The sequence below is a fragment of the Python bivittatus genome, unplaced genomic scaffold, assembly GCF_059951505.1.
Source record: "Python bivittatus isolate LINGU-HERP-01145 unplaced genomic scaffold, Pbiv_v1 ctg000180_np1212, whole genome shotgun sequence".
NCBI classification, from domain to species: Eukaryota; Metazoa; Chordata; class Lepidosauria; order Squamata; family Pythonidae; genus Python; species Python bivittatus.
Genome location: NW_028277047.1, coordinates 699,464 through 723,653, shown reverse-complemented (window position 1 = coordinate 723,653; position 24,190 = coordinate 699,464). Strand labels below are relative to the sequence as shown.

The following is a 24,190-nucleotide window of genomic DNA, read 5'->3' as shown; positions in this document are numbered from 1 at the left end:
TTACACCCCCCCCCCAAGTTTGGCTACCTTATGGGACGCTCCCTCCGGGAAGGGTACGGGACAGGATGCTGGTGGGTCCGTCGGAGCCCTGAGTTCGAATCCTTCTCGGCCGAAGAAACGCTTTCGAAGGCTTGGCACTCTCCTCCCAGCCCACCCCCTCCGTCCTCTCCCCGTTCGAGGAGGGAGCAGGACGCGATCCCCTCTGCCCGAGCCCGCCGATGCTACCGGTTCGGGTCAGCGTGGCGCCTCTCCAGAGCGTGGGAACAGGAGGCGCAACAGACCGCCTTGTAGTACGAGTAGACACAGAGCCGGGCCTGCACAATCACAGCACAGTTGGGGTATTTGTCTCTGCAGGCCTCATCTGCCGGAGGGAAAAGAGCTGGGGTAGAGGCTGGAAGCTGCCCCCGCCCGCAAATGGACAGGGGGACAGTTCAAACAAGCACCAATCCTTTGGAGGAAAAAAATGGGGTGGGCATCGTCCTCCCTTTCCCTGACACCAAGCTGGCCCACCAGTGGGGGACTGGACCCACTGGGTCTGTCCTCCTCCCCACCCCACTTCCCTGGCAGGGCCAGGGGACTGCAGCGGTGTCTTACCAAGCGCGGGAAAGCAGGGCTGGCTGTTGCAAGAGCGTTTCGTGGCCGGCTTGAGGTGAGGGGGGCAAAGGGCGCTCACAGTCTTGTTCTGCGTCAGACACTGGACTTCCCTCGCCTGGACGCCCCCCATGCAGGATCTGGAGCACTGCCGGGGCAAAAGACACCATCGGGGGTCAAACGTACCCCTCCCTGTTCCTGCATCTTTAACTGATCATTGTGTTACTGGTGTCACCCTAACACGAATCGAGCTGGGAGGGCCGTGTCGAGGCTTTTCCTGATCTGGGGAGGCATCTCATGTGAAGCCCGTCTGGGTGGAGAGGGGTACAGAGCCTGGCATGTGAGAGGCCTTGACCCCCACCCATCTGCCCCCCACTCACCGCACTCCAGTCGGTGGAAAACCAGCGGGCCTCGCAGTCCGTGCCGAGGCAGGGCTGGAGGGCAGGAGGCTTCTCCAAATGGGCGCACTCGGAAGCCTCCGTCACGTTGAACTGCGTCCCCTGTTTGCTCACGCAGATGATGTCGCGCCTCTGGGAGCCGGCGCCGCACTCGGTCGAGCACTGTGGAAAGGGGCAGGGGTCACAGGAGAGAAAAGAGGGCAGGGGTCTGCAGGGGCAGGCTGCCCAAGAGGCGCCAAGAAGCCCTGCCTTCACAGTCCACACCACGGATGTCCCGGGAAAACTTGCCCGGCCCTTACCGCGCTCCAGGGGCCCTCGTACCACCGAGTCACACGCTGGCACGGCCCGCCATCGCAAGCCCTCATGTCAGCCGGCCTGGGGCTGGCGCAGTCTTCGTCCGCCTGCCCGTCGGCATTGCCGGAGAGACAGACCACCGAGCGGCGCTGGATACCGGTGCCACAATCGGCCGAGCACTAAAAGAGAGCATTACAGATTTCCTCCAGCCCGTCCCGTCTGTCGTTTTCCAAACTTTCCGGCAACCGCAGGGGCAAGCGGAGGGAAAGAAGAAGAGAGCGGCCGCGAGAAGTGGAAGAAAGATGGTGAAACGTCTAACGTAGCCTCGGAAGGGGCGAGGGTCTAAAAACTGGGGAGAAAAAAGGGTCAGGGCTGCCCGACCGTTCTTCTTACTGTGTTACTCCAGTCACTGTAAAACCAGGTCCGCACACAAGGGCCCATGTGGCAAGCCTCGCTGGTTTGGGGCCGGTGGTTGTCCGGACAGTCCGTGTCCCTCAAGAGGTCTCCGTGGTTACTGATGCAACGCACGTGGCGTGTCCGGTGGCCTGTGCCGCAAAGGACCGAGCACTAGCACGAGGGGGAGAAAAGAGGCAGAGAGGCCGAAATCCGCAAAATTAAAGGACACGACTCCAGAATTCTGGGCGTTCTTGTAGCCAAAGGCGGAGCCCGGCTATTCTTATAATTTAGTGCAATGTCCAGTTTGCGCTCGGGTCGAGGGGAGGAATTCTGCATTTGTGCCACGAACGCTCCCTCGGCTGGACCAAGGGACATTGCTTTAAAAAATTCAAAAGGGAAAGGATTTGGGGAGAAAGGTCCACTGGGAGAGTCGCAGGCTTGCACCAGGGGCTTCGGGATTCTTTCAACGTACCCTCCCAACGTGTGGATGCAAGACTTATTTAGAGAACTGGTTTGTGACAGACAATGCCACTTTGACCACGTAGGTGGAATCCTGCCCCGGAGACATTTCTCCCTGCTGAAGAATGTGGATTTGAGCCCAGCTCTGAGGCCCACCCTCAAATGCCCAGTGCCGATACCGTGCCCCCCACCCGCCTCTTCTCGGCCCTCATGCCTCCTTCTCCGGCCACTGCCTCACCGAGCTCCAGTTGGTGTGGACCTCCCAGTGGCTGCAAATTTGCACTTGGCAGTTCTGGGTGGCGTTCGGCTTCTCCAGGTGGCCGCAGCGCTGCGGGTGCACCATCGTCGTGCGGTTGGCGTAGATCTGCCGGCAGAGGACTTGGCGGTGCTGAGTTCCCAGGCCGCAGGATTTGCTGCAGGCCGACCACTCGCCCGCATCCCAGCTGAAACAGCCAAGGAGCTGGTGAGCGTGGAGCAAAAATGGGTGCTTGCTAATAACGATGATGACCGTTACTATCGCTAGAGAACATTCTGAAAACTATTGATTTGTTTAATTCATCTTTCGCTTCCCACCTAGCTAAAGATGAAACATCACGGGAACAGAGGCAACGGGTCACCGAGGCTGCTCGGTCCTTGAGCCACGTTGTGCAAAAGGAAAAGCCTCACTGGGGATGTGCAAAAGGGTTCCAGATCACAAGAGGCTGTTCCAGCCTTACAGGAGCCATCGACACCGCTGTTGCAAATCGGGACCCCTCTGGTGCGCTCAAAAGACCCCGTTTCCAACTCAGAATGTCACAGATCGGAACACTTTGGCACATCCTTAGCTGACCTCTCCTCTTGGCCACAGATCTCATTGCCGCTGGACTGAGGGCCGGGCGAGGAAGAAACCCCTCGGCAACCCTCGCCTCTCATGCTAGGCCCAACCGGGGGAGAAGACGAGAGGGTGGGGTGGGTGAGTCTTCCTTACAGGTCCAGAGAGAAGGAATTAATGGCTTACTAGGCTGGGCAAGGCTCCGTATTGCAGATCTCTTCCAGCACGTGCGGTTTGGGGACCAAGCGGCATTTTTCTTCTCCGACTTCTTCTTGGGAAACGCGAGAGATGCAGCGGTAGATGGACTGCCAGAAACCTGAAAGGGAAGGAAAAGAAAAGCCGTCCAGGGCAACGACGCATGGCTGTGAACCGTCACCTTCTAATGGTTCATGGGGTGGATGTTAACAGGCCTCAGAAATGCTCAAAGCAAAGTGCCTAGGGTCTCTGGAGACCCCGGTCTCTCCATCTTGCCAGGACGGCTGACACAACTGAGAAAGTTCATTCCATTTATGCCCTGAGTTTAGGATAGGCTGATCGTAAATTAAATGCCCCGTGGAAAGTTTAGGCAAGACCACAGATTGTGCTCATAGTGGTGGCCTGCTCCTCCTCCTCACCTCTAGCACAACATTTCCAAGAGGCGTGCAACTATCTTGCACGGTAAGGGGCTTTAACCTCCTTAAGATGCATCTGCCAAGTTTGCAGCGGGGGCCGAGATTTACCCCAGTCCCTCCTCCCCAGGTGCGTGGCTGGCTTCTTAACCACCGGGTTATTCCAACTTTCCAAAAAAGACGGATTAAGCAAACTCCCCAGTGGCTTGGAGCAAAACGTAGATCTCCCTGCTCAGCAGCAGTCTACCTGCCAAGGGAATCAGCAGGAAGGGCTTGACCTCCCCGCCCTCCCAGACTCACCCTTCCCACACGAGGCGGAGCACTCCGTGTTGCCGAATCGCCTCCAGTAAAAGTCGTGGCCGGGCTGGGACTGGTGCTGGACAGGGGGCGGGGGGGGCGGCAGCGGTGGGACCCGGGCACTGCGCTGCAGGGTCCCTAGGCTCCTTCGTGATTGGCCGGCTGAGGCAGGATGGGGGGGCGCGCCACGGGGCCTTCCCCACGAGCTGGAGGGAAGGGGCAGCTGGGCTGAACCCTGGGCCCGTCGGTTAGCCGGAGGCAGCGGACGTGTTTGGCTGGCTGGAGGCTCCACCGCGGTCAGGGCGCCTGGGCAGGAGAGAGGAAGGGGTTTCACAAGTCATGGTGGACAAGGCTTCGTGAGAATGGCTTAAGGTTTAGCTTAATTAATAAATAATAATATTAATAACAACATTATTATGACCTTAATAAGGGTTTAGCTCAGCCTGAATTCCAAAATGACGTCTAACCCTCTCCCTGAGGAATTGCCCCAGCTGGGAAGGGGCAAGGGGGGAGCAAAGGGTGCAAGAAGGCAAAGGAGGGGCCAAGGTAGGGGGTGGCAAGAGGGAGAGAGGAGGGGGGTGGAATGAGAGACCGCCACAGAGAGAAGCCGAAAGGCAGGAACCAAGGAGCAGAAAGCCAAGGAGGGGTGAAAAACAGAAATGGGGGGGGGCTCCCAGGCATGGGCAGACTCGAACTCGGAGCTCAACAGGGAAAGGCTCTGCTCACCCAGCTCCTCCTGAGGCCGATGAACGTCGGGACGGGAGTCCTCCGGCTGAGCCAGGAAGAACTGGTACGACACCCCGGGGTTGTCTTGCTGGAAAATCATCTGCAGAGGGGCGACAAGGAAACTGGCCCTCATTCGCCCCGTCCTTGCTTCCGTGCCACGGAGGGCCTCGTGCAGAACTCCGAACCCTTCAAAAACCGTCAGTCAGAGCGGCCATCCGGGGCTCCCCTTCCCTACTCACATACAATTCTACGGGCTTGGTGGTGGGTCCTTCCGCCGTCAGGAGCTCGCCCTCCTCCCGGTCGCTGTACACGAAGACCGTGCCCGCTGCCTCGTAGCGCCCCGGAGGGTTCACCGCCCAGTTTCCATTGATGATCGATTTGCCGCTGTGGGTTCGAAGGGCTGGGAGGAGGGAGGGCGGCTGGCGTCAGCCCGTGCGCAGCCCCCAGTCGCTTCTGCGGCCCCCCAGGCAGAGCCAGCTCGACAAGGCCAGGAGGCCTCATCCGGTGTGTCTCACGCCGTGCGAGAGCGAGAGGCTGGGAGCAATTCTGCCAGGACGAAGCCTCTGCCACGTCTCGGACGTACCTAAATAGTTGGGGCTGCGGGCCATTTCTCGGACTTGGATCTGAGTGGCCCCTGCCGGGATCTCCAAGATGCGGTGGTACCCGATGGGGACGTGCGTCTTGCTGTAATTGCCGGCCACCAGTCTGCACGTGGTGTGGTCCCCACCGCACACTCCACAGTTGTCCAATGTGCGGTTCGACCCCAGGATCCCGTCACAGCCAGGGGTCTGCAAGCCAAGCGGGAGAGGAGGAACGGGGTGGGGCCGGGAACAGACCCCTCCAAAAACCCCTGAGGAGCGGTCTGGGGGATGCTGCGGGGCCGGAGGCCAGCGCGCATCAGGGGAGACGGGTGCTTCCCAAACTCCCTCCCCAAAAGGCCCTTCCGAGCAACGCTCTGCTGGCACAGCCTGGCCAGCGGGACCCGTCTCCGTCACCAAGAAGCCGGCTACTCACAAGGCACTGCCCGGCCACGCAGATGTCCTGGGACGAGGCCTCGCAGGGCGTGCCGTCCTGCACTTTCTCCGTGTGGCGGACGTAGAAGCGATAACCGAGGGGACGGCAATTCAGCTCGCAGCGCTGGGAGCCCCACACTAGCACAGGCCCAGGGAGAAGGGAATCAGGATCCCCTGCAAACTGCCCGCCCACCCCGACACACCCGGGCACGCCCGGCTGGCGAAGAAGGACCCTTTGGCAAAGGCGCAAGACGTCTCCGAAGCCGCCGGCGGAGCAGCAAATAAACTATTAAAGTATGAGTTAGGGACGCATTCGATTTTAGAAGAATTTCAGAGGACTCTGATATCACCTGCCCGCCCCCCGCCAAAAAGAAAAGTCCCAGGACTTCTAAAAGCGTCGATGCTGGCTGCGGGGATGAGTGAAAAGGGGCCCCAAGGGGAAGGAGGAAGGCGACCCCCAAACTCGGGCATCCTGGTTCTTTCCCAAATGGACAGGTGGGGAGAGAAGCAGCAGGTGCCCCATTCTGAGACCTGACGCAATCCCGGCCCTTGCCAGCAGAGGGCGCCAGCACCACACCGCTGCACTGGCAGCCCAAAGATTTGCAGGTCTGCACAAGGGAGGGGGTCCTGTCCGGGGTGGGGGGCTCTTTCCAAGCTCCTGCAGAAGCCCCCCATCCCAACTGTCTTGGAGCATACCTGTCCGCTCCTGGGAGGCAGCCCCCTGAACTAAAGCACCCCAAAAGTACAGAGGGGGCTTCTGAACTCCCCCCCCCAAGAAGCCAGGGACAGCAATGGCAGGGAGGGGGCAGGTGGATGCTCACCGTCCATAAAGGGCTCCCACTGGTAGAACCGGCCCATGAACTCCTGATGGTTGTAGGCTGCACACTGGACAGCACGGGGGTCGGGGCGGTCCGGAGGACACGGCTGCACAAGAGGAAGGACACCAGCAGCGGGGTGAGGCTTCCACGCCACCTTCCGCGACTCTCCCCCCACTCCACTTTCCCTCTCTTGGCGTGGTGGCAAGTTTCCTGCCCGGCCCCTGAAGCAGGACCCCCCTTTAGTTGCCCCCACAGCCCTGTAAGGCCTGAGGGCGTCTGGCCGGGAAGGGAAACTGACCGACGCCAATTTAGAAAGGACTTTTGCGCGTTTCGCCAACCCTGCCCGGTACAAAAGCCAAGCCCGGCTATTTATCCCCAACCGTTTGGGGAAGTTCATCTGGAACTTGGCATCGGGTCGGGTCGGCTGTGAAAACACGGCAACTCTGTTGTGAAGAACACCGGGCGCTCGGGAGATTAATCCCCCGAAGGAGCAGGACAGTTCTGTGGAGGACGGCTCTGGCGTCCACCACAAAGGGCCGCTGACCTTTCACCCCTTCTGTAGTGCCGAACCGCTGGCCCCGAGCCTTTTCCTCGAGGGCCCGAGGGCCCCTTGGAAGAGGAGCAGCTTCCCAGGGTGCGTGCAAATGCACGCGTTAAAGAAGTGTTTCTGCTTCCATTTCCGTTTATTTACAGTCGTGGAGCAAAGGAAGCTTCGCAAAGCCACTAACTCAGTTTGTTTAATCGTAGGGGGCAAAAAGAAAACCGAGCGAGTGAATGCAGCGGAAATTCTCTCTTTAGGTCCAACACAGCTAGCTATCTCGTTTGGAGAATTTGGAAAGAAGGACCCCAACCCTCATGCTTCTAGTCCTCAGGGCCACCTCTCTCACAAAGAGGTCTTCTTCCACCCAACTTCTAAACGGACTTTACTTTTTTCCTGAAATGGTAACGTCTGCACAGTCCGCCGATCGGTTCCCGTGAAGCTTTTCTCAGACAAAGCAGCGAGGGTCTGCGCCGGGGCACCTCCACCCCGTCCCCGCCACGCGCTCACCTCCTGCCTGCACGCTTTGAACTGCCTGCTTTCCCCCTCGCAGTGGAAGGTCTCGGTGCCGGGGGAGTAGAGGTTCCACTGGGGGGCCTCGGCCTGGGCCCTCTGCCCCCTAGCGTGGAACTGAAGGGGGCTGCTCCGGTGCAGCAGCCAAATGTCGGGTTCGGCGGGGCGACGGAGCCCAGGCTGGTCCACAAAGAGGCTGTGCGAAGGCCGGGGGCCACGGCCACCTCCCCGAGGTTGGTGCTGCCTCTGGTTCCGAGAACGGGCCCGGCCGGGGGGTGGGAGGGGACCGGGGCCGGCTCTGGGCGGCTGGCGGGGGGACCGCCCCGGCGTGGCCTGTGGGCTCAGCCCCCTTCCCGGTCCTTTCTCGTGGGGAGCAGAGACGTGGCTCTTCGGGATGTGGGGGGCCTGGCGCAGGTCTTGAGCGGTCAGTGGGGGGCTGCCAAGGGGAAAAGAGGGGGGCCCGGCAGGGGCAGAAGCCCCCTCCTCTGCCTTGCGGCCCCCAGCAGCCACGGAGCCACCAGCAGAAGATGCGGAGGCAGGGTCTTCTGGGGGTCCCGCTGGGATGCCTCCTAGGGGCCCCTTCTCTGCAGCGATGAAGGGTGGGCCCTGCTGGGGAGGACCACTGAGGGCTGCTGACCGCCCCAGCGAGTCCCCTTCACCAGCAGTTCTCCTCTTCAGCCCCGTGACTGTCCCTGGGTCCCCAGGGAGGGACGCTCCAGCCTGGCCCTCCATGTCTTCTGCTCCGGGCAGGGCAGGCTGAATCTCGCCCTGGGTCCAAGGGTTTTCGCCGGAGGCAGGAGGCTCTTCATGGGCCAAAGACTGGACTGCTTTGGGCTTCTCCTTTTCGGCTGCAGGAAGGAGAGGCAGGGGGAGGGAGGCGGGTGGGAGCTCCCCAGTCCTCTCTCCGTGGTGCCGCTTAAAACGGGGAGTGCCCCCCTCGGCTGGGTCTTTGTGGAGCGGCAAAGCAAAGGGCACCTTGCCGTAACCGTATTTGCCAGGCTTGATGGCTTCTCGAACTCGGGACCTGGAAGGCACAACGTTGGGCAAGATGGCTTGGAGCAGAATGCCGGAAGGGCGTGCCCCGTTTTCTTAGCATCCCTGGAGGTTCCCGGTCTCCAAAGCTAAGCGGCCGGATGTGGATGAGAAAAGACGAGGAAATCCCAGAACCGTAAGGTGGACTGGGGGGGCAGCCCCCTCTCCAACTGCCCAGAGGAGGCGAGGGAAACTTCAGTGCGCCCCTCCCCGATTGCCGACCCCCACACTCACCTCCAAGCCGCCTGGGAGTCCGGCATTGGAGACGCTGCCCAGCTGAACGGCTCGTGGTCGGGCCAGCTCCTGGAGAGGGGCTCTTCGTGGCTCAGAACCCCCTCGTGGCCCCCCCGCCTCACCGGCTTGAACAATGGGATGACGTTCTGGGCGGGAGTCCGGGAGCCCCTGGCGGTCAATGGCCTTTGAGGCTGGGACTGGCTGGGGAGCCCCTCGCGGCCACGGGGGGATCCCCAGGGCCGCGTGGCCTCGAAGGGGTCGGGGTTGGAGCGGGAGGGGGTCAGGGCTCCGTCCACGCCTGCCACGGCCTCCTGACGGACATGGCGGTTGGCAGAGCCATAGACAGACGACGCCGGCCAGGGACTCCTCTCGGAGTGCAGAGGGTAAGCCGGCCAGTGTCCGTACGGGCCAGGCGGCCGGTCCTCGAGGCGGGGTCTCTGCTGCTGCGGAGAGTTCGGCCGCGGGACCCCTTCCGTCCTCCCAGCCCAGGGGTCGCGCTGATAGGGGGACTGGCAGGCGCGGGCCCGTTCCAAGACCCCCAGGCCGCAGGGCTGCGAGCAGGCGGACCAGGAGCCCCAGCTGCTCCAGAGGCCCGGGGCTCGGCTTCCCGCGGCCTCTTCCCCGGAGGTCTGCCGCGGTGTCCTTGGCGGAACCTGCAGGAAGCACAGACAGCAACAGGAATTTGGCAGCCCCAGCTGAGCATTGCGTCTCCGTGCGAAAAACACTGCAAATGTCCGCCTGGCCCTGGCCCTGGCCCCACCTGGCCCCCGGCCACCCACTTCACTCCAGTTCTTCCCCCCCTTCTCGTCCCTTCGTTCAGTGCAAAACTGAGCTGCGGATCTCGGTCCAAGAGGACAGAGCGCCGGGTGCCGGTTCGCGCCGTGTGAAAGAGAGACGGGAGAAGTTCGCTGAGATGCGCCCTCCCCACAGGGCAACTCCGATACCGAGAGACATGGAGGTTAAGAATGGAGCTTCCAGATTTAGGGGCAACCGATCCCTCCACGCCCTTTGCTGCGTTAGCACCTTCTTCCTCTGGGACTCCTAGGCTGGCTCGGATACATACACCCGGATCTTCTGTGCCAGACAAGCAACTTGATGCCACCCGTGGGATTTATGCGCATTGCACACTTTTGCTAGAGAATACCACAACTGTACAGGACGCACAGACAGCTGAGTCTTCACAGGCTCTGCTCCACCCTTCCCCCAGGCGCAGCATCTCCCAAACTGAGCCTTAAGGACTAGAAACTTAGGGCTGTCTTAACACAGCGGCTTAATCCGATCACTGAAAGTTTGCGATCGTTCCCTCTGCATTTTCAGCTCACTGGAGACCGATTCTTTTTCCTCCCTCCATTCGAAGCAAGGACACTCACGAGGGACCCTGCTCAGTTTGGGGCCGTGTACCCTTCCCCTAATCCATCCCCCCCACCCTCCTCCCCCTCCCCTCCGAGGTGTCCCGGAGGCTTCCCAGCTGGTGGTGTTTGGATCAGCAGCTGGTTTCCTCCTTGAGGGCTGGTGATGTCAGAGGGGCACCGAGGAGGGGAGGAACCAAAAAGGGCACATTTTTCAGCCATAAAAGGAAACAATTAATAAAATGAAGATGATTTTGCTAAGTGGCCCAGTCAGGGAGGTTTTTGGATGGATGGAGAGTAAATAAGGTGCCACTGGTTCACAGGTGGCCGGGAATAATCCTCCTCCTCCTCCTCCTCCTCTTCCCCCATTTCACTTCCTTGCTTGCCCGCACCACACTTGCCTGGCAATCCCATCCGTCCATGATGCAATGGGGGGTTTGTGTTCCAGCCCGTTGCAGAGCCTGACCCCGTTTTCCTCTGCTCTAAGGGAGCTAAAAGGGCTGTGGGGAGAAAGGGGCGAAGGAGGTGACCGGGAAGGGGCCACCCATTAGGCCGAAACGGGGTGCAGAGAACCCTTCTTTGAGTCGATGATCAGAAGGGGACCAATGCCACCCCGTGAGAAGTCCCCTTTGCACCTCTCTGCCCTCGGCAGACATACAGGGACACGCGGGCACACTCCTCGACCAAGGGCGCTTGTGCACAAGCCCCGGCCTCCGTGTTTCCTGCAGAAGCCATCCTCGGCCACTGAGAAACCAGCAGGGAAAAAACGCCGTGCGTTGGAGCTCCTCTGTTTCAGACTTAGCCCAGCAAGCTTCGTGGTGCCTGTAAGTCCATACAAGCTCTCCAGATTCCCCCCAAAAAATAAAATGGGGGGGTGGATTCCATCCTCTCTCCCCCGCCCTGGAAACAGGCCTCTGCTCTCCATCAGGGAAAAAACAGATCAGCTAGAAAAATGAATTTGCGAAGGGAATTTTGATCTGGCAAGGTTCCCTTACAACGTGGAAGAGCTCCGAGTCGCAGCAGCGTAATCCCACAGATAATTGTCCCCAGACCGGCCTGCTTAGTGACAGTTTTTGAACCGTGATGCAACTGCCAGCTTTCGGCTTCGCAGGCTCCCCGGCTCAGATTACAAAAGTCGTGCCTCGAACACGGAGCCCTGCGGGTTGGGGCCGCCGTGTCAAAACCGGGCTGGGGGTGAGCCAATTCTGAGCTTGCAAATGGGTTTGACCCCAGGAGCACTTGACTCTGACGCCTCTTGCGCCACCGGGGGCCGGGAGGAAGCGAGGAGGATCTTTTCTTTAAATAGGATCTTTTCTTTGCCGACATGGCCCCCTTCTAGAGAAGCCAAATTCTCCTGGCTAAGATTTTAAGGGTGCTGCTACCTGTAAAAAGGCCCTAAACCTTTTCCTTCCTCTTGCCACCAATGCAGGGAGTTCCATCCCCTCCTCATTTCAACCAGCTTGAAGTTGGGTTTAATCACATAACTGGGTAGGATCAGCCTTGCTTGTATATGCACAAGGGAGGGCAACAGTTTAGTTGCAAGATATGACTGGGGGGTTTTTTTGTTTAAAGAAAAGCCTCTAGAGGAAAAAAAGAAAGAAAGGAGGGGGTGGGTTTGAGAGTCAGAATTATAGGATATTCAGAATATCCTGTGCTCCAGGAAAAGAAAGAATATTCCTTGGCCTTTTTAAAGACACAGTTAATCCACGGGATAAAGCCCAAATTGCAAATTCACTGGGTGCTGCCAAAACGTATCATCTTCTGACGCAAAGAAAATATGAGCCATAAAAAGGTAGGCATAAAGGCAGAACTGAAGGGGGAAAACTTTTAAATAAAGCTGAAGACCCTTTCAATACTCTGCCCCCCCCTTTTATTTCCTAAACCATCACCAGTCAAAATTCCAATATTTACTTTCACCAAATATATTATGGAGCCCTTGTTTAGCAACTGCCTCATTTCGCGACCGTTTGCTGTTACGACGGTGCTGAAAAAGTAACTTTGCGACCGATCCTCGCATTTACGACCTTCGCAGGTCTGTAAATCAAAGGAAAGGTGAAGGAAGATCATATGCACAGTCGTGGTTTCACTTAGTGACTGCTTTGCTTAACGACTGAGTCACCAGTCCCAGTTGTAGTGGCTAAATGAGGATGACCTGTACCTGTTTTGCACCATCATCCCAGACTTTCTTAATGGCAAGCATTTGATTGTGAGGAGGGCGCTGTGGACTGGGCCAGATCTTTAAGTTACGGGTGGCAAACTGGCTTCTTCAAGTTTCCGGTCCTCAGACACAGAGTATTAGAGATAGCAGCGATCAGACGCTTCAGGACTTTCCAGATAGAAAGGTATTTCCTCGCTTGCAAGGACTAAAAGAGTTTCAGGACTGACACGTGAGATCAAGGCAGGCCGGGGGAATCTTCTTGTTGGCATCTTCAGCTCCCAGGAGCCTTAATTAGGGGAGGGGGCCCTGGCCTTCAGCCTGCCCCTGAAAGCGTGCTGCAGGCGGTGCTGCTTCCAGGGGAAAACACGCCACCCCAGGTCCCTTCTGGCTTCTCCAGCCAGCTCATGAGTAAGCCTCTGGACGGACCATGACTCACCTTCTCGGAGCTGAGGCTCAGCGCCATCAGGGAGAAAGTCAGGGAGAAGCCGGCCAAGCAAAACCTAGAAAGAAAAGCAGGCAGAGATTCCATCCATCAAGCCCGCCGCTGCTCTGCCGGCAGGGACAGAGGGTTGAAAAAAGGGAAGCCGCGGCGGGCCGTCCCACTTCCTCCAGGCTGAGAACCCCCTGGCGAAACCGTGCGGGACCATCCAACACGGCTGCGCTCCTTGGCCCATGGGATGCTCCAGGAGCAAAGCACGATGGGAAAATCTCTGCCTCCATCTCACGAGGTGCCCCAGAGTCGTTCATCACGGTTTTAAAAAGAAGCGTTATAACGAGGTCGAATCGGTTCCTGAGGATCCAGGCAATTCCTTGCCTAAAGGGCTTGGGAGGGGGTTAATTTTATCCACGCTCCAAAATCATCTCATCGAAGGCAGGTGGAGAGAAATTCCCTCCTACGGCAGCCGAGCTTGTGGAACTCGCGGCTACCAGGAAAGGCGCTGCTTGGACGTTAAGTTTAAGAAGTCCTAGTTTACACGGGAAGAGAAGAAAGGACAGGAAACCCAGCGTTTATCCTTAAAGAGCAGCCCCTGGTGACAGGCGGGAATCAGAGGCCGGCCTTTTAACAGCACAGCCAGCAGAGCTGCGCCCTAACCCTAACCCCAACCCCGTGGCATCTCTCTGCGTTTCAGTTCATCTTGCCTGCAACAATTGCACAGACATTGACACACACACACACCATTTAACCAGCATCGGCCTGGGAGGTGGATATCAAAGCCAGCAGCTGGAGTGTCAAAACCACCACCAAACATTGCAGACACTTGCCACCCCGAGACCTCCCCGTCAGAATTAAACTGGGAGCAGAAAAGAACATTTTTGTGGGGAGACAGCCACCTGAACTTTCCAGAGACGGGAAATGCAGAAAACCCAATCCGGGTCTCCGTTTTTGGTGATGGAGAAGTTGCGTGACGACCCTGACAAATCGCCACCACGTTTTAGGGCATCTGTCAAATCCGATTTTTTATTTGTTTTAATCCCTTGATCTCCCCTGGTACAAACGCAGAATCTGTCAACCAGGGAAAATGAGGGAACGCAAAGCAGGCTTCCAGTCCTCATGGGGGTCAACAGTTTAAAGGTGCAGAAGAGGAGGTTCAAAAGTTTCGAAAGCCACGCAGACTCCCCCAAGCCCCCCTGCTGCACCCCCAAATGAGCCCCCCCCACCTTACCTCCCAATCTGGCCTTGACTCGCTGCTCCCATCGCCTGTCAAGATGTGTCTTTGCTTGGAAAGAGAGAGGCTTCCTTGACGCTTCAGGGTTTGTTCTGCCCGCCCATCTCTTTTAGGGGCTGGGGGGATCCCCTCTCAGGAATGCTTCAATCCCCTAAAAGGGCAAAAAAGTTGAACAAGGAAAAAGAGTCAGCACGGGCGAAGCCCATAACCAGAACCTGTAAAATGCGCTTTTTCCAGATCCTTTTAAATGTTGACTTACTTACAGAGGAATTCTGCAAAAGGGAATGGCGGGGGGAGTAATCGGGCAGATGGAGGGGGGTCTTTCTCTTAACGTTTTGAACTTTTTCTCAACTTTCAACCTCCCGCTGACCTTCCGAATGGAGAAGTCAGCACTGCGATGATGATCTGAACTTCCTTGGGTGACTCACCCAAGGCCGGAGATGGGATGAAGCCGAAAGAGGAAATTAAGAAAGGAGCTTCTAAAAGACACGGAGAGCCGCCTCCTCGGGGCTCAGCTCCGCACGACAAACCCGGGACCCCCACCGTGTCGCTTGGGCCCCTCCTCCTCCGTACGGGAGGTTCTCCTGCAGAAAGTCTCTGGTCCTCTCCAGCTCTCTGGAAACGCATCTTTGAAATCCAGCCGTAACCCTCTGGCCCATCCCACCGCCATCCTTTCCCCGGTTCCCACCCGGCTCCCCTTTGTGCTAAATTCTGGACCGCAAACCCCTGGGGCTGGGGAATTAAACCTGCCATCCTTTGTTTGCACAACCCAGATTCATGGATGGCCTTATATAAACGGACTCAGAGCAATACTTCAAATGCAGGACGGCGGAGCTCAGCGATTTCCGTCCATTTTTTTAAAAACCCATGCCCTTCCACACAGGCACCAGCACCGCCCCGACACCTTTCTGGCTCCGGTGTCAATTCCTCGCCATCGTCCTTCAGTTTCCCATCGGAGCCGAAACGCATAAATAAATCCGGCACCGCAACCGGGAGGGCTGCAAGGCCAGAAGCCGAGGGGAGAGGTCCAGAGACCTGGCCAGGGTTGCTATGGTCACCTAACTGCAAGGTTCGGTCTCCCAGTCTTTTGTTTGTCCAGCCCGCCTTCTAATCTGTCCTGCGGTATTTTTATCCCGCTGGGAACCGTGCAGAGTTTTGCTACGTCGCCCAGGATCGGATGTCCACTCCAAATATACCCGCCACATTCCACGTTTATCTTTCCAAATCAGTCGGGGCTGGGTGGGGGGTGGTTTTAGAAAGAGCACCCTTGCTTGGGGGGTGGGAAAGGTCGCTGTCAGGGTCCCTAGCTGACCCTCAGCCCCAATCCATTTTCTGCCATCTTCCTGGTGCTCCACTGCTCACCCCACGCAGGAGCCCATCGAAGACCGTCAGCATCGTGGCCAGGCATGCCCGGATCCTGGCTCACGGGGATGCAGTCCATGGGGACGTTTTTTCCCAGCATTCAGAGTTTACTGTAAGAGAATTGGGGGGGGACTGGCGGACGGGGGGAAACTTCCATGTTATTGGTCTCTGCAGCCCATTCCAGGAATAGCCATCCAGCGAGGCCAATATTTCCACATCGCGGTCCAGAAACACGCTGCAGATCAGACTGGACCCGGGTGAGCATCCCAGAGGCCGTTTTTGAGAAGGACTGTGACGAGAGCAGGGTGAAGCTGCCAAGGTAGCTGATACTGGCAAAGCGATTAAGGAATGGACGGGAAAAGAGAGTGGTGTCCGAAGATGAAATCACTGCGAAGCGATTGTTTAAAAAGGACGGCCAGATTTAGGTCTGGCTCTGGAGAAAGTCTGCAGCTAAATTTGGTCAAACAATGCTTTCCTGCGTTCTAGACACACACGTGCAGAGCGATAAACATTAATGAACAAACAGATGTCACACTCTTTCCTGTGGCTTTTCCCCAAAAACTGGGGGGTAACACGCCCCCTCGGGTGCCAGGGGTCTAAGGGCAGGGACCGGAGAATGGACAAAGGGCTGCGGGAGCATCTTCGCCCTCCCGGAGATAGTCAGCCCGGACTTGCAGGACGGACGATTCAGGCCAGAGAGTGGCCGGCTGACGCCTGCACCAAAGTGGGAAGCTGAGAGAGGAGGCCTTGGCTCGCTCTCCCTCCCCACCTTGGGACCCGTTTGCCAGCGGTTTGACCACTCAAGAGAGAGTTTTTGCTCCAACATGTGGTTCCTGTTAGGAGAAGGATGCAAAGCTAGAACAAGACTCTGATACTGACTCTGCTGCGGTTGGAATTCCTTGAGAAGCAGTAGCAACCGCAGAAAAGAGGGGAGCTTCTGAGAACACGCAGAGTGCCCGCGCCTCTTCCGGGCGGCCCCAGCTGAAGCCTGGGCAGGGGCGCCGGGGCTCCCTTGCTGCTCAAAGTCAACATAAACAAACGGCGGGTCGCAAACCCAACGCCCGCCCTGCAGTTTTGCAGGATGGAGCACGATCCCTCCCTCCCGGCTTGGCTCTGCTACTTACAGTAACATTCCCCTCTTCTTACTTCATTCTTAGCCAGAACGAGAGGCGGGGAAGATGATAAAAATGATTTAGCCTCCCTCTCTTGGCCGGCTCTTTGGAAAGTAAAGAAGAAAAGGACGCATTCCCTGGGAAACCGACCGGGAGACCAAAGGAAGCTCAAAAAGCCAGGCTGAGCACTCGCGCAAGTCCCTCTCCAGCCGAGCGAGGAGCCAAGCCACCCCGTCTGGATTGATGCCACCCTCCACCCTTTGGCAATCGGGCCGGAGCTGGCAAGGCCGCGGGTGTGCGTGCCGGAGCAGCCCAAGGGAGTCTCCAGGCAGAGGTGCATGTGCTGTTCCCTGCACGCACCGGACCTTGAGGACGGCTGACCTGCACACCCTGTCCGCCCACGTCGCACGCCGAGGCTCCACCTAGCCAACCTTGAAAAGCGAAGCAGGGCTGGGCCTGCTGGGGACTTGGATGGGAGGCCAGCAGGAAATCTGTAGAGTGGGAAGTCAAGAAATGTCTTGGATGAAGGCAAACGCAAACCATGTCCAGCCGAGGGAGATGTTAGCTCTTCCTCCCTCCACTGGGCAGTCCTCAAAGCTCCTTCCCGGGTCTGCCCTGAAGGGAAGATGGCCAGGATTCGAACCCACCTCCAAAGCACACCAAGGAATCTTCTGTTTCCAGCATTCCTGACAGATCTTAGCTTTTCTTTCTTTAAACCCTGGCCGTCCCTGTCCAACAGCCCCGGTGCCACGGAGCGGGCTGTTGAGTAACTAAGCCATCAGCCTTTCCTCGCCAAACGCTCCGCCAGGATGCACCGCCAAACCACTAAAATAAAGAGATGCCCGCTGGAATAAAGCAGGAATCAGCGGGCAGTTGTCCCCAAGGGAAACTCTGCTCTCGGTCCAGCGGGGTCGATAATAAAGAAAGGGGAAGAGAGGACGCCTTGAAGAGGCCAGATATAAATTGCAAGAAGGGGGAATTTTAGCAGCTGGTCATGAAACGGCCTTTTCAAAAATCAAAGTGGAGTAACAGGAAGGGAAAAAATATGACTGTGTGAGCCATGAAATCGAGTTAGGGCAAAGTAGTGGTTTTTCAGAGGACTGGTTGCTAGCTAGACTTGCTAAAGCCTTGGAAAGGGGCGGGGGGCGTGAGGACACGGGCGGAAGAATTATCCTTTCATTGCAAAGGAAAGAAAAACACCATTTTAGTGTCAGGGAGAGGCCTTTGTAGAAGGAAAAACAAACTTCTAGTCCACATGACTCCCAAGTCAGCCATGCACTCTTGGCGACACGCAGGGGCAGAGATCTCAAAGGATCCCCTTAGGAATCCAGGTTTGGCACGCCTGGAATGCGCCGGCCTGGATAATCTACGCCGAGGCAGCTCTCCTCCACCACGTATTCAACCACCGGTGGGGAAGGGCGGGCTCCCTCCCGGACCGCCCACCCACCCCAGAAAGCCCACCAGCTCCACCCCAAGCAAAGGAGGACCTGCGGGGCTGCTGACCCGCCAGTCGGCCAACCCCAGCAAACGTGGGAAGCCGTGTTTCTGGAAGACCGTCCACCACCCTTCGCCAAGCTCTGCGTCTCTCCAGATCGGCGTTCTGTACCCTGACCTGCTGCAGCTTTCCAGGATTTTGGGGAGGGACCCTTCCCGGATGCCAAGGTTCAAACAAGGCCTGGGCCTCCGTTCTTTTCCTTAAGTGAAAAAAGCAGATTCCAGTCCTCGTGGTTTGGAATCACCAAGAGTGCAGGCGCCGGCGCCTCCTGCTCCTCGCTGCGGCCCCCTCCCCATTTAGCTTGGACAGGAGGGCGGCTGTCGAGGCCACAGAGGCAGAAGTCAGGCAGTTTACAGATTTGGGGGTTGCATTTCAGCTGGGAGCTCTCCCCCCACCCACTCCCCCACTCTGCTCTGCACTCCCCTTCCCCTTTTAAAACTGCACAGCTCCAGGTTTTTACAGCTCCTTTGCGCAAGGGAGGAAGAGGAAGAGAAGCATGTCCTAGCTGAGCGTCTTTGGAAGACATAAGGACGAGGAAGCCCGCAGGTGGCTGATGTGGGGGAGGCTGCAGGCTACGTGCAAGAACCTGTGGGTTGGGCATGAGAAAAGCTTCCCCCTCCTTGGACATTTCAGACTCATTTTTAAAGCAACCAGGATTTTCCAGATGTTCCCAGCTATTTTCCAGTTGCAACCTCTCCTGATTTGGCCAGTGGGAAGAAGGGGGGTCTTGCTGACCCCCAGGGCAGCCGCCCCAGAACTGAGGAAGAGTCGCAGCCCCACGTCCTTAACCCGGCCCAGACTCTGCAACTCGGATCCAAGGGGTTTGGAACGCAGGCCGCTCGCTCTGGAAGCCTGCCGGCCTGGGGTCGTGCTTCTCGCTCGTCCAGAGGAGCCCTCCGGAGGCCGAGGAAAGCTGGCGGAACATCTGCACGCTCCTTGAAGGGGGGTCGGTCCAGGAGGAGCAAGCTCTGCTGACCTCCCCAGGAAAACCCGTCGCCCGTCGCCCAGGGAGGTGAAGGCGAGGCGTCACCTCCAGGAACGGGATCCTCCCATCTTGGGGGGGGTGTTTGGTCCACAACCCTCCCCTTGAAGAACAAGGAAGGGTCTTGCTTTTCTGGGGCCGCCCCACAACCTCACAATTCCTCTGCTGTGGAGCAGACAAGAGGAAAGGCCGTGCCCAACGTGGCACCCTGCTGACTTCATCTCACCCCGTGGGTAGGGCGGGGCGCAGGCCCACAGGATTACCCCGGCCTTCCAGCTCCCTGGGATTACAGTTCCCATCATCCCCAAGCATTGCAGCCAAGATGGCAGCCCAACCCATCCGAAGGGTGCCAAGGGCTTTAAAACGGCCGTGTCGGCTGTTGGCTTTTAAAACAGCCGCGTTGGCAACCCTGGGAGATGCCCGGACTTCTGAGATACCCCCGGAAAGGAGCGAATCCCACTGGGCTGCCCCGAAGTTGCTACAAAAAAGTTCCTCCTAGAACACACACACTAGCTGGGCTTCAGAGCCCTGGAAAGCTCCCCAGAGAGATGAGGGGCTTTAACCCCTTGGAGACCAGCCTTTTGCAGAAGGAAATCTCTTTCGCAAGAGAGCCATCCAATGGGAGGAAAGGACACTCGTCCACTTTCACACCAGATTCCTCCACCTCTGAGCACGCCCAGAGCGCCCTTTCCCTCGCCCCCAGAGGAAAGAGAGAGCCCCTCGGTCTCCGCCTGTTTGCAGCTAAGCAGACACACTCACCTTCTGCATCTCTTAGGCGTCCAAAGCCTGACCCCAAACCATCCGCCCTCCGTCCCTCTGAAAGCCTTTTAATTCCCTTTATTGGCCATATTTGCATACAGCTGACTCCAGGGGCTGGCAAGAGGACGCTCACCTGATACAGTCCATTCCCCCTCTGAGGCTACCCCACACGTCCCGTTTCCCCCAGCCCCACCCTGCATGACCCAGAGCCGAGCACATCCGCCCCAGAAGTCATCTGCATGGGGCGGCCTTCCAGTTTCCACCCTTGGGCTCCTGTGGCTGTTGGGAGGATCTCCCCCATCAGCACATTGCTAAGCCATGAAGCAGCCCTGCCCAGCGCACGAGATTCCTGGGTCTCCCCGGGGCAGGAAGGAATGAGGAGGGCTCCTCGTTCAGACCCCTGTGCCCCGGGAAGGGTGATCCCTTCTCCTCTCTGCAGGGAGCCCAAAAGGGGGGGCCGAGCCAGAGGCAAACTTAATCCAGCAGCTGGAGGAGGGGGAAGGAGCCGAGCATTCTTTGTTACCGCTGGCGCACATGGAGGCCAAAAGATGAGTAATTGATTGTCCCGCATAAACACAGCAGAGAATTGGGTCAGAATCGCCCCTGTTGATTGGCCAGCTTACAGCTGTAAGATTTCAGTCCAGTGGTGAGCGTGGGAATGAGGGGACGGAGAACACCCATCCGCCTGGTCGCCAGCGGGGATTCAGAAATGCCTCTAGGTGACCACACAAGCACTTCCTCCTCACTGGGACAGCATCAGCTGACCCTTGTCTCTTTTTGGAGAGGCGCAGGTGAAGCCAGACAAGTCCTCTTCGCCCCCCTCCCCAATTTCAGACTGGTCCCTTCCTCATCAGCCTGGGCTTCCCCTTCCAGATCGCTTTTTCCCTCCGCAGGCCAGAGGATCCTTCACAACCCCCTGCGTCACACTGAGAGAATGGAGGAAGGCAGGAACGTTCAGTTCCAGCATTCATCCGTTATTCTTTGGGCCCTCGGCTGTGATGATCCTAATGAAAAATGAAGTCCCCAGGTGCCTCGGCCGCGGCTCGGGCCAAATCCGTACAGTAATCCCTCGCCTTTGACTGTTTGCAGAATTAAACTCCCCGCCCGTGCAAGCGGAGCCCCGGTCAAGGCTATCGACGAATAGGGAATTTGGTTTCCTGAATTCACCTCGCTATCAGGGGAGCCTAATCATTTCCCGTCTGACCCGCTTAAACCAGAGAATAACCTGGAAATCACAGCAAATAACTGATAGCGGCTCTTTGGGTAATGGTGAGATATTATTCTGTGAGATAAAACAGAAAGCCTCTTCCCGCAGCATCCTGTTGCTGCATTCCCGGGTCTCCCTGCAGGCGACTCGTCACCCGCTCACCGGCACCATGGGCCACCCTGGGCTCAACCTGGCGGACCCTCACCATCTTGGATCTAGCGTCCCATAACAGCTACGCTGGCCAGGCAGGATGGGAGCTGAAGTCCCAGGCGTTTCTAGCCTGCCAGACTGGCGAGGCTGGTGCAGGTTGTACAATCAGAGAGGTACGTAACTCTGAACAGGCGTCCCCACACAGAGAGAGAGAGAGGGATTGACGCCTTCTACACAACAAAGCATTTTGATTCAAGGGCTAATTCTGTACGTGGTCAGGGTTATTTTGGAAACCAGAAGGAACTTCCTTAACTCCGTGGAAAAACTTTTTTTCACACCAGTATTGTTGTTTTTGGCTATTTCTGCATTTACCATGGCTGCGCCGAGCCACATTTTCTGCAGGCGAGCCCTTGCCACCCGTCTCCACGACAAACCCAAACGAAAATGGGAACTCAAAAGCACCAAGTGTCAAAATAGCTTCTGGGCTGGGAGAAAACAAAACCCCAAACTCTTCTAGGACAGCCCCGCTCTGGACGACTTCTCCCCCTGTTAATAACAACTTTAAACATGGGGAAAAACTTTGGGAAGAAGGGGATGCCACAGCGTAGGCCAAGATGGGAAGAAACACCCCCCTCCCAAAAAACTGCAAACAGAAAGGGACCACATTTCCACGAGGCAAATTGCTCTTCCAGGGGATGAAAGCGAACAATGCCTTTCCAGTTCTTAAACCACCCCATCTTCAGCCGCCTCTCTTCCAAAGATAAGCGTTCTGACGCCACAAGCGTTTAGCTTTCCACCCGGTCCCCCCACCTAAGACCGAAAGAGCTGGCGTTCATTTTAAGGCTGCACCCCGCCCCCATTCTGCACATTCAAATCCCTTCCAGGGCAAGAGAAAGACCAAGGCGAAGCTCCGTGGTCAGAGGCAGTCTACCTGAGAAGCACCTTTTTGTAAGGATGAAGGCAGCGCACACACTTCTGTTCTGACACTGTTTCCGGCGGGAGAGGAATAATAAAACTCTTTGAAGGCTGGAGAGAGGAAGAGAGGACGCCACCCTGCATAGATTCACCCAGCAGCGCTGACATTTTCCAGCCTTCTGAAGGTCTCCCCCGCCTTCATATCACATTACCGGTCGTGAAAAGGAACCTCAAGGACCGGCTCACACCTTAACAAGGCCCCGGCGAAAGGGGCCTTCGAGGAGGCAGCCGGGGCGGCCTCCCTCGTGCTCCCCAGCCCAGCAAAACCGAAATTATCAAAGTCTTTCCTTTCCGTGGGTGGTCTGGAGCCAGGGTGGAAGAAGAATGCCCCATTGATTGTCATCCAAAAAAATTAAGGACAGGCTCAGCTGAACCGACCACCCCACAGCCAGAGCCAAAACCGGCCTTGCGAAACCCCGGCCAGATCGTTTGCGGTCTCCAGATGGGACCCAGCGCCTTCCACGCCCCCACCCCACCCCGCAAAGGATGGGTCTTGGTCCCTGCCAAGCCACCTTTCTCTCTAGCCACCCTTCTCGGGCTTCTTGGAACAGGCAGACGCAAAGATAAGGAGCCCGGGAGAGGTGCAAGGTGAAAGCGAAGGCCAGTGGAAATTTCCGTCAGCAGCCCAGGGTGTTGGCAGGATGAAAGGTTTTGTCTGCGGGCATCAAAATAAAGGGGGGGGGGTTAAAAACCACAGGATGTGCAAAGCATTATTCTGCTTTGAAAAACTTCCAAGATCTTTTTTTAAAAAACACCACCGTCTGGGCAAAGAGAAGAAACAACTGAAACTATGCAGGAGGGACTTCTGACTAATGCTGCGTAAGGGCTGTCTCTGGGCATCTACAGAGTGTTCCTCTCCTCTGTGGGTTGTGACTAAGGGCGTCTGAGCAGGTCTTTCCCTACAGAAATTAAGCACCGGAAAGGAGGTGGTCAAATCTCAGTCTCTCACCTGCTCTTACAGTTCTCTTGAGCTTCCCCAGCCTCGTGATGGGTGGAGACCAGCAGGGGACAGGCAGATCATCCGTCTGGAGAGACAAGAGGGAGCAGAGAAAGTGCCTTACAAAGAACTCCGGGAAACTCGAATCCGCAGGGGTTCAGACGAGCCACATCGGCTGGCCGCTGGGTTTGCCCACCGGCTGGCCCCAAACCTGCCTCGGGGCTGCGCTCAACCACCCAGCGGGCTCCGTCGCCCAGCCGCGCAGGTTGGGCGGGCACCTGAAGAGGCCGGGCGAGGCGGGCAGGGACGGAGGGGAGGGGAGGGGAGGGAGGCACGCTCGGAAGCCCGGATCCGAGGCGGATCTTCCACTCCGGGCGTGAGCGCCGCAGAGACGGGACGGAAGGAAAAGCCGGGCAGGGGGCAGAGGCGGCAGCCGCCGAGGGGCCGGGCAGGGCAGGGCAGGGCGAGAGCGAAGCCGCGGTGCAAAGCGGAGGCGAGTGCGCAGGGCATCGCGGGCGGGCCGGCGGAGGGAGAAGCCTCCGTGCCACCCTGGCGCCCTCTGCTCGGAGAGGTCCTGCTGATGGGTTCTGTAGTCCAAGGGCGAAGCAAGCGGCGTAGAGACAGGAGCGCGGAGAAGGGTCCCCTCCCCGCCCGAGCGCCCTACCTGCCATCTCAGGTGCCCCGAGGGTGAAAGTCCTTCCCGCCGAAGCCCAACTTCTCCCGGGCTGGGCGCGCTGCAGCGCTTCCCTCCCGGCGGCCTCGGCCTGGCCCGCCCCCGCCTCCTTTCAGGCCTCTCGACCCCCCCGCGAGGCTCCTCCTCCGCCGGCCCCTGGCCCACCCCTTGCAGCGCGGCCCCGCCCACCAGGCGGAGGGGGGCAGCGAGAGAGAAAGGAGACCCTTCCCGCCCCCACCTCCCCCTCCACGTGAACCAGCCCCCCCGCGCATTCCCCGAGGGAAGCCGAGGAGGCTGGGCCGCCTGCCTGCCTGCCGTCCCCGAGGGCGCCGCCTTGCGCGACCCGCAGGGCTCCTGGTCGGCTCGGGGGTCCCATCCAGAGCGCCGCCAGCCTGCGCCCGGGCAGGCGAATCGGGAGCGGAGCTCAGGCGCCTCCGAGTCCAGGGGAAGCCTCCGGGGAAGCGCGGGTAGCGAAGGCGCGCTGGCGGGAGGCCGGAGAGGAGCGGCAGCGGCCGACACTGCGGGGCCGATGGAGGGGGGAGCCGAGCCCCCCGCCAGGGGCCGCCTCCTCTAACTGGGTTACGTATGGGCCTGCAGAACTGCGGGCCGGGCGGGCAGCGGCTATCCCCGGCTGAA

At 58.2% G+C, this 24,190-nt stretch overlaps 1 protein-coding gene across 3 annotated transcripts; it reads right to left on the bottom strand.

Moving 5' to 3' along the window:
* On the bottom strand, window positions 1-23,690 carry ADAMTSL4 (ADAMTS like 4). 3 transcript variants are annotated; one of them, XM_088137107.1, is made up of 19 exons: window positions 23,546-23,690; window positions 22,894-22,969; window positions 13,900-14,053; window positions 12,672-12,735; window positions 8,729-9,381; window positions 7,460-8,486; window positions 6,415-6,517; window positions 5,595-5,731; window positions 5,164-5,368; window positions 4,820-4,980; window positions 4,581-4,680; window positions 3,858-4,160; window positions 3,136-3,265; window positions 2,377-2,581; window positions 1,677-1,850; window positions 1,289-1,462; window positions 972-1,151; window positions 595-739; window positions 1-361 (listed from the first exon to the last, which is right to left on the bottom strand). In XM_088137107.1, the coding sequence occupies exons 3-19, from the start codon at window positions 13,929-13,931 to the stop codon at window positions 222-224; spliced, it is 3,933 nt and encodes a 1,310-aa protein (XP_087993233.1). In that variant the 5' UTR covers window positions 13,932-14,053; window positions 22,894-22,969; window positions 23,546-23,690; the 3' UTR covers window positions 1-221. The 3 variants fall into 3 exon arrangements, with proteins under 3 accessions (XP_087993233.1, XP_087993235.1, XP_087993234.1); XM_088137109.1 differs by lacking the exons at window positions 22,894-22,969; window positions 23,546-23,690 and adding an exon at window positions 21,901-21,921; XM_088137108.1 differs by lacking the exons at window positions 22,894-22,969; window positions 23,546-23,690 and adding an exon at window positions 16,389-16,542.
* Between the last annotated feature and the right edge of the window lie 500 nt (window positions 23,691-24,190).

Excerpts from the sequence above, each read along its gene's own strand:
- ADAMTSL4 (XM_088137107.1), bottom strand. The coding sequence starts at position 13,931 with ATGGGAGCAGCGAGTCAAGGCCAGATTGGGAG. Across the intron at positions 5,732-6,414 it reads GTGGGAGCCCTTTATGGACG|TGTGGGGCTCCCAGCGCTGC; the intron begins GTGAGCATCCAC and ends GGCCTGTGCTAG. Across the intron at positions 4,681-4,819 it reads CCAAGCCCGTAGAATTGTAT|ATGATTTTCCAGCAAGACAA; the intron begins GTGAGTAGGGAA and ends GCCCCTCTGCAG.